The sequence below is a fragment of the Branchiostoma belcheri genome, unplaced genomic scaffold (genome assembly GCF_001625305.1).
Source record: "Branchiostoma belcheri isolate BF01 breed outbred unplaced genomic scaffold, Haploidv18h27 scaffold24, whole genome shotgun sequence".
Taxonomy (NCBI): Eukaryota; Metazoa; Chordata; class Leptocardii; order Amphioxiformes; family Branchiostomatidae; genus Branchiostoma; species Branchiostoma belcheri.
In genome coordinates, this window is record NW_017803843.1 from 1,283,707 (window position 1) to 1,292,519 (window position 8,813).

Below are 8,813 nucleotides of genomic sequence, written 5' to 3' on the forward strand. Positions count from 1 at the left end.
AGACCTAACCAGCCTCACCCCCCTCGCATGACAAAGTCATAACTCTATGTACACAACCCCAGGTAACCCTTGCTGTATTGTGGCGTCCAGGTGGTAACAATGGCGTGTTCTGTTGCAGGTATCGGGCCCTCTCCAGTTACAAACAGACCAGCACCTGAGACCGAGACAAGGCCATCAGGAGAAGGGAACGAAGATCGATCTGGTGGTACAAACTCTGAGAACAAGCTGCAGCCGTCCGCACGGATGAGTGCAGGGGTGAGTTATGATAGAACACGAGACATATAAAATGGTGGTTAGCTCAAGTTTTACCTTAGTACGTGTACTGGTACAGTGCAAATTCTGGTACAAAATTTGTAAATTGTACTAAATGTTTTATGGACAGTCATGTAAAAATGACAAATAGACAAAAGTTGTCTAAAAATGAAGGGTCAAATCTGTAGCCATACTATTATACTAAGCTGTGCCTCAGGATTTGCGGAGTTCCCAGTGGATACTTGCCCACTCTCGAGTGCAGGAGGAGGGAGGCATCACTGAGAGAGCTAAAACGGATTCTACAAGACCCCACCAACCCCTGCAATGACTTTATCCCACCAAGAGAGAACACTGTATATAATCTTAGGAAGAACAGCAATCAGTTTAAGCTCCCATTAAGCCGATCGGACAGACACAAAAACTCCTTCATTGTGAGAGCCGTAAAAGACTTGTGATGTGTATTAGACATGTATATATATATTGTATTTTAAAGTGAAATTGTACTATTTTAACCTACGTGTTCTTGATGTTGATTTTTAAATGATGATGATGTTTTTAATCTATTGTGATGATGTTTGTAAAATGTCAATGCAATTCAGATGTGCCCGAAGTACTCGGCACGCCTGCAATGTTGATATTCAATAAAGATTTGATTTGATTAAAGATTTGATTCTGGGAAGCCATTCTGGAAGGTAGTCCTTGAAAGTGAGTTAAAGTGAGTAAAGTGCAGAAGAGTGCATGGTATTACCAGGATTACATGTAATAAGGTCAGTGGAAACAACTATAATGGTTGGAATACTGGTGATTATGGAGCATCTGTAAGCTATTAGTTAGGAGGGAGGCCGAATTGTATGCAATCAAATGACTTCAGTGCTATTGCAGTCATAATAGTTTCCAGGTCATTAATTGAACTTTATGACAATAATCATTACCAGTTAGATATTTTATGGCAAGAAAACTCATTCTCATAGAATAGTCCAAGAGCAACAGGAGCCCATTTGTGGACCCTTAATGATGTGTACATGCCCGAGGATATCCCTGTAAGCCCTGTAATGTTACAGGCAAGATAAGCCTTTTAAGCACTCACAAATTTGGTCACAATTTCATGTCAAAGTCTTAACATTCCCATCTAAGTCTCAAGAGGCTACCAAATTTCAAAGTGACTTCGCAGAAGCCTTTCTTTTAGTCTTAATTTTTTAAGATGTTTTACCTGCAATTGAGGAAAAATTGTCTGTAAAAAAATGGGAAACACTTCTCCAGAGAAACATGTTTTTCCAGACTACCTATGATGTGTAGCCATGCTTTGTCAATTTGGGATTGGAAATAATAGCAAGCACATATACTCAAACAGCTTTCATATTGTTGTGTGTTGTATAATGCAACAAAGAAGTTCAAGTGAAAACTTGATAACAGCTGTCCTATTTTGGAGTCGTCAAGCTATCAGGATAGTCAGCACTTTTGTTGAGTTTCATGAATGGTGATTCATAAAACAGCCCTGGGTTTGTTAGGCCAACATCAAGCCTGGAAAATTGCTGGTATCCATCTCTTTCCCCTACAATCACCAGTTTGCCAGCAAATTGTAGGTTGCTGGTGGGCTTTTAGTGTCCTGGGGAAAGATTATTGGTCATTTCTTTGGAGTATATCTATGCAGGTATTACTTTTCACCATGGCAACAACAACAACAATGAAAACAATATTACATCCCAGATTGAACCCATTCTTCCACTCATAGGAAACCAAGGATAAGTTACAAACTGTGTTTATTGATTGCACAGGTAGAGTTTGTACCTGTCTCGCTATAGCTGTGTGCTATTTTCTGTCCCCTTCAAATAAAAGTACAAATTTTGTTTGTTTCCCCACAGCAACAGCTAAGGAGAGACCCGGAGGAGTCCCAGAGAGGAAGAAGGTTTGTTTGTTGGTTTGCTTGTTGGTTTTTGTTTGAATGCACTTGGAACTAATTCTGAAAAATAGTTGGGTATGGGTTATGGATCTAATCAAGTATTCCTGTCCGTCCACAGACCACAGTCGGCCCTTCAACGCTCCACAGAGCTGGAGACACGGGTGCGACAACTCCAGGAGGAGCTCAGAAAGGTACCACTACACATTAAAATTCTGCCACATACAGGTGTGGTTAACTTTTCACTGGAAAGACTAAAATAAAAATTTTGGTCTTTCCAGTGAAATTTTGTTCTTTATTAAGATTTCAGCAAGACAAAACATATATGTTTGTTGCACACAGTGTGTTGCTGTTTTGGGGTAGCATTTCTCAGATAGTCAGCTTATGAAGAGGTACAGTTCCCATCTAGGTAATATCATACAGTACTCACGGAACCTTCTCCCCTCAGGAGCGTCAGGAGAAGGCAGCGCTGCAGGCGGAGAACGAGCAGCTGCGGCAGGACAACGTGCGGCTGCAGGAGGAGTCCCAGACAGCTGCTGCACAGCTGCGCAAGTTCACCGAATGGTTCTTCAACACCATTGACAGGCAATAACTACAGCACTGGATGGTGACAAACATAGGCTGACAAATCCTGCTGACTTCACAAAACAATGACCATTGTAGTCCAGCTGTACGTGTGGCTTATTGAAACACAACTCAAGGCCATTAAGGTGCTTCAGACAACTGTCAACTTTCTACTGTGGAAAGGTCCCAGGCTCTCTGTCAGAGGAAGAATTGCACATCAACTCTACAATCAGCAACAACTCAACAACCCAATCACTGTGTAGGACTCCAAAATCCAACTCTGGATCATACAACTAGTTTGAAGCAGGTTGACCAGATTGGAATGAAAACAATTCCAGCTGTAGATCATACAAGACATATTTTGTAGAAAATGTTAGACAACAGTGTGGAAGTTTTTCAAAATTATTTGTGGTCAGTTTAGTAATAAAGGGCCATGAAATACAAACATTAGATACATGTAATCCAGTCTTGTCTGTGTACAATGTTTTCATGACAAACTGTAATGTGTTTTAGACTGGAAGAGACTGGAGGATTTTGTTAGTTGATGAATTTTGCATAATGTCAGCAAACGTATGGTTTCCGTAGTCATGTCAACAGGACATTTGGATGGAATAGTTGAAGTAACAATTGTAAATGATCACACCATGTTGAAGTGAGTATTTTTCAGTGTAAGGTTATGAAATGGCTCTGAAATGCTCTCATTTTTAGATCAACTGATAGATCCTATTGTTGGAAATAAGCAGTCACCAGGCAGTTTGGTAACAGTCCTTGACCACATTACTTGCTCCCTCTGTATCCCTGCCCCTATAGAAACCAACAGAATTCTACCATAAAGTTCTTCCTATTCCATAGTATAGTGTATGTCTGACACAGTATCTACTGGTTCAACCATTGATAGATATGCATGGTGAGTTACTAGTCTGTTCTTGTGTTGTGCCGTTCTGTCCGTAAAGTTCATGTAGGATGTGAGGAAGTGGGCATCAGCCTGGCCATGTGGACATACTTGCCATTCGGAACAGTCCCACAGAGTATTCTAACTCTACTCTTACTAGTTAGAATGTAGTTAGTATCCCTATGCAACTTGGTGAGTAGTCTTAGATAGTTTATCTTATACTCTGAGGTCAATCTTTAGGGATTAAAAAACTTAATCCTCATCAGAACTCACCAACTTTTTTTTCAAAGACAAGTTCTTGACAATCTGCACCCAAGGTCAGTGTGTTCAAGTATAGTCTACTATACACAATAGCTGATGTATCTCCTAATCATGGTCTTCTTCTTTTGATCTTCTTCTTTTAGCAAGACTCAGCTTATGAAATATTGACCATACAGCTTGTAAGTAAGAAAGATGGTGAGTGTACAGGTATACCCAAGTGAGCTCTGATGGTAAACCATAGCGACAGAGAAAACTTCTTGATTCCTGTGTAAGATACCCAGCTGTGTAACATACCTTTTTGTTGCAGTTTTTGTCAGTGTCTGAGTGCTTATGTATTTTAATTCAACAATGGTTGTAATTAATTGATTTGTACCATTTTTCTCCTTGAAATGATGAGGAATGTAATGATAGTGAATGTTAACTTGATAGATAGGCTAGACTACAGGTGAAATGGGTATTGTTAACATTGATAATTGTATATTTTGTTTGTTGAGGATATAGTTTGCTCAATGAGCATTATGTTTTAAATATTTTATACAGCATTTTGTTGTAGAGGACTTTTTAAAAATGTTTGGGTTGATTTAGTTATGTATTTCTTGGTCTGACTGAACCAGAGAACAGAGAAGGAATAGAGACACCATCTCAGCAACTAATACATACAATCAGTGTTGAGCTGAAATTAATTTTCTACGTATATTGTTCATAAAGGAAAATCAATCAGTGGCTGGGAACTAATTGGAGAAAATCATGTTTGTATTAGAGACAGTACAATCTCAGTAACGTGTATAGAATTGTGTGTGGAATCTAAACAAAAGTATTGTGTATAGGCCCAACCCTAACCAATTTCTTGTTGTCAATATTGTTTACTAATACCAATTATTTTTATTTACGGGGGGGGTGTGGTACCAGCAGCCTTGTGGCCTCAGCCTGACCTAAATCACAGTGTGTACATAAGAGTCCCACAGTAGGTAGTTTGTACATAAATTTGTACATGTATTTGTATTGTATGGGTAACAAGTGAAGATAACAGCCCATGATTTGTACAGAATTGTGTCCACTCCCCCGATGTGTCAGGGGGTAGACTGGGGAATAAAGCTTTCCACACAGTACAGACGGGTCTGCTCGTATTTTGTCTCCACATTGACAGAATATTTCTGGAAATGTGCAGGAGAGTATTTGGATGCCCGTTATGGTATATTACCTTATGAAATAGACTGAATTCTGTACTCACTCCCATAGAGTTTGGTGAAGGTTGCATTTAATATTTGATAACGTCTATACAAAAAGTTTTAATATGCTCCTGATTTATGAAAGCTGTCTTGGACAGGCAAAGAATACAAAAGAAGAGGGTTGACTGAATGCATATTACACTAGTAGCCAGGTTATCTATAAACACAACTTACAGAAATGCTAAGTCCAATAATAAAAAGCTGTGACAGGTTGATCTTCAAACATCCGAAAAGTGCATAATAGCCTGCTTTTGTACATATGAACATTGAAACTCAAACTTGCATAACTAATGCACAGATTTTGTCCTCTACAATTACTCTCGTTATCTGTTACTAACGTTTACTACAAGGAGCAATATGAACTACATATTTACTCAATGTGTAAATTCTACAGAAATTCATGTTTAAGCTCTTAGCCCTTATTTGCTTTTCATTATTACTCTTTCGAAATTATAAAGTATATAGAAGAATACATGAAAGGATGTTTACATATAAACTTATAGAAATGTACAAATGTTTGGGACATATTTATGGCAGAGGACCCATGTTCGACCAAATTCACAGCGTTGACGACAATACTAGTACTAGTACACGCCAACGTCCTCTAGCGATCGGCTGGCTTACTGCACTACGCAGACATTGCTTTTGTTGTTCTGCAGTGAGGAGGGAAGGTTTGTCTTTCTGTGGGACTGGAGACGATCCATAACCTGAAACACGACAGAGATGGTATGGATGAAGGCCCAATTTTTCTATTGTGATTATTTCAGGAGATTGGATCGCTCATGGGCAGTGTGGAAAAAAGATGTTTTGCAGATATCTGTGGTGGATACTTTTTAAAGTTGGAGATTCTAAAACAAAACGCAACATTGGTGCACGTATTGATGACGTCAAACTCCCCAAAAATGACCCTGCGTATTTTGATAGTTAAACTTAAAGTGAAATATCCTGGTTTTCGAAGGACATTGAAACTGTGGAACTTGGTTCCAACACTCAAATTAATCTGAAATGTATCTAGGAGAGGACATTTTCCATGAATTCCCATTTTGCCTCGGCTTTCTTAGTTACATGTGCAAGCCTGCCCGACGCTCACGAAGCAAATACCCATCACTCACCGCCAGGCATTCCAAGAAATCCAAGTTGCCCGTCTCGTCCGAGTCCACCTCCTTCATGATGCTTTTGACTTGGTCCTTGGTGAACATCGTGTTTTCCGTGTCCAGGATCTTCTCAAGCTCGTCCTCGTCGATTGTCTGAAAAATAAAGTAGGGTCAAAATCGTGAAAGGGAGAAAAAAGTAGCGGACTTTTTTCTACAAGTTTCGTGTGTCTCGTACTCACCCCGTTCCCGTCCTCGTCTGCCGCTACGAACTTCTTCTCTGCGTCTAGGATGGTGGAAAGTTTCATGTTGGGGAACTTCTCAGCGATTTCCTGGGACAGAATGAATGATAAGTCAGACAACTGATCCCCGTTAATTTTTTTTTTTCAAATTCTACATATCAAGTTTTTAACAAGTACGTTCTCTTTGAACTCTCTGGCATAATTGAGTACAGGAATGTACCAACTTGTCCTGCATTATCTAACACTTAGATTAGTTTTACAGTCGTTGATACAAACACCGTTCTTGTCTGTAACGTTAAACTGTTACGACAAACACTATGCAAAGACCAACCGTGTAGTATCTGTAGGTGTCCTGCTCGTCTTCCTCCTCCTCCTCCTTCTCTTCCTTACCCTTGTCCTTTGCGGCCTTCTTCTTCCTGCGCTTCTTCGGGTGTCTTCGCTTCTTGGGAAGATCATTGGCAGCGCTGTGGTTCACCTGGGCAGCAAACGAAGTTACAGTTTCTTGTTAATGTTTACCCTATGCTCATAGTTATATTTTTGGGACAGACTGTCAAAGGAAAGAAAACCCTAACTGGGCAGTTTCATTCAAGAATGTGTTTCGCGCTACTTTACTGTCCTTCTTTTGTTCAAGCAGCACAATTAAGCGACATTTTCTTATCTTTATCTCCAATGAAATTGAATACTTAAAAGATGCTGGCGCATCACTTATTCTCTGAAACACCCGTAAGAACATCTTTCCGCACACAGCCCAGTGGATTTTCCTAATCATTTACGTGGCTTTTTGTTTACCGTGTGTTCAATCATAAACATCGCCATCACCCGGCAGTTGGGTCGACTTGGGTTGCATCGCGTTCCGCCCCATTTAAGGCAAATTTGTCAGTCTTGGAAAGAACAGGACAAAGTTACAGGAACTCATGTGCATTTAGAGTATATAACTATATTTTCCCTTGCTTTTGCCTACTTTTAAAAATGTTTCAAGGATATTTCGGTCCGATACTGCGGATTGACCTTTCAGCAACAAACAACGCGAAGTGCCTCAGGCCATGAACATAGGCTGCCGCCATGGTGATGCCAAAATATTGACAGGGCTGTTAGCAGACCACCGAAGAGACTTATTTATGATAGAAGATCTTTATAGCCTCAGCCCCAGGCCTGATAGAAAAGTTCATCAGCGAGGAAACTGGAAAGCCCTTCATCTGCCCTGTCACTGTTCTTGGTAGAAGCAGGCTTCTTGACTCGCCACAATGGGACATTCGTCGAAAGCATGATCACAGATTCACGTACAATGACAGTCATGTTATTGTGATATTAGTGTACTGTGTTTGGATAGAAATAAAACATATCTTTATAGAACACATCGAGAGTCATTAAAACTGATTTTAAAGACTTGTGTGTGACATCATCTTTCTTTATCTGAACAGACCAAAATGGACAGCCTTTACATCCAACTTGGTCAATTCACCTGTTTTTCCCTTTAGGTCATGTAAATAAGCGAGCAGTAAAGAATGCGCTGTGGAGCCATCCCAAAACACCGAAGTGTCCTCATGCTGTATGGGAAGAACTGTAAGCTGGCACAGTTTGTTTCGTCTTGTTGGAGTACATAAGGCAAAACGTAATACCCTCCGGGTGGCACGATAACAAAGGCGATGTTTTTTTACCGCCAACTAGGGGGATTTAATGCGTCAACTCCGGTTATTTCCGCGTAAAGAGTTTATGTATCGCATTAACCGCCCTCGAACCGCACAAAACGTAGCCTGTATCTTAGACATAGGTAGAGACCACCAGGGATGCCGCACAGCTTATTTCGTAAATGCGAGCACAACCATCCGGAACAACCTCTCCTGGAGCACGAAACTAGTTACTGAACTAGAGCGGACCCAACTGTTTATCGCCCATAAACGTGGCCATGGCGACAGTTGAGGGTGCTTATGAGGTACAATCCTCAGGATTTGATTTAAGTCTGGGCGTGTCCATACATGTCAGTCTGTCTGATTACAGGTTGTTCATGGTTGTTATAGAGAACTGGAGAAGGGAGTTGGAAGTGCAGACTTATGTCAAGTGTCATCGACGCGCTTTTCTAGTAGCAAAGTTTAGGACAGTCAGTCTTTTTCAGCCATGTTTTCTTATCCACACCTGCACTGGAAGGGATGTGGAGAACAACATATGGGAAACTTATGAATGTAAATTCAAATTCAGCGGACATAATCACGGCTGGTACATTCTGGACTTCGATTCAAGGTCGGGTCCAGCAGATACTAGTAACCTTTATTTATTTGTTTGTTTGTTTATTTGTTTATTTAACCAGAGAACATATCGCCCTGGAGGGCGGTTTTCAATGCACCCTGGGGGCAGTCCCCAAACACAATAAAATGTTAACAATACAAC

General features: G+C 40.4%; 2 protein-coding genes across 3 annotated transcripts in view; one reads left to right on the forward strand and one right to left on the reverse strand.

The window, feature by feature from the left end:
• The window catches only part of LOC109471055 (signal-induced proliferation-associated 1-like protein 2), a 52,820-nt gene extending 47,845 nt beyond the window's left edge, over positions 1–4,975 (forward strand). Inside the window, exons 25-28 of the mRNA XM_019770241.1 lie at positions 119–255; positions 2,115–2,158; positions 2,271–2,343; positions 2,598–4,975. Of these exons, the coding sequence (XP_019625800.1) occupies positions 119–255; positions 2,115–2,158; positions 2,271–2,343; positions 2,598–2,741 (398 nt within the window). The 3' untranslated portion in view covers positions 2,742–4,975. The remainder of the gene's footprint in view (positions 1–118; positions 256–2,114; positions 2,159–2,270; positions 2,344–2,597) is intronic.
• Positions 4,976–5,115: 140 nt separating this feature from the next.
• The window catches only part of LOC109471054 (uncharacterized protein DDB_G0283697-like), a 12,039-nt gene continuing 8,341 nt past the window's right edge, over positions 5,116–8,813 (reverse strand). Inside the window, exons 5-8 of one of the 2 annotated variants that reach the window (XM_019770240.1) lie at positions 6,760–6,903; positions 6,429–6,518; positions 6,208–6,342; positions 5,116–5,802 (exon numbers count right to left, since the gene is read on the reverse strand). In XM_019770240.1, coding sequence (XP_019625799.1) covers positions 5,716–5,802; positions 6,208–6,342; positions 6,429–6,518; positions 6,760–6,903 — 456 coding nt within the window. In that variant the 3' untranslated portion in view covers positions 5,116–5,715. The remainder of the gene's footprint in view (positions 5,803–6,207; positions 6,343–6,428; positions 6,519–6,759; positions 6,904–8,813) is intronic. The other variant, XM_019770239.1, reaches the window with a different exon arrangement.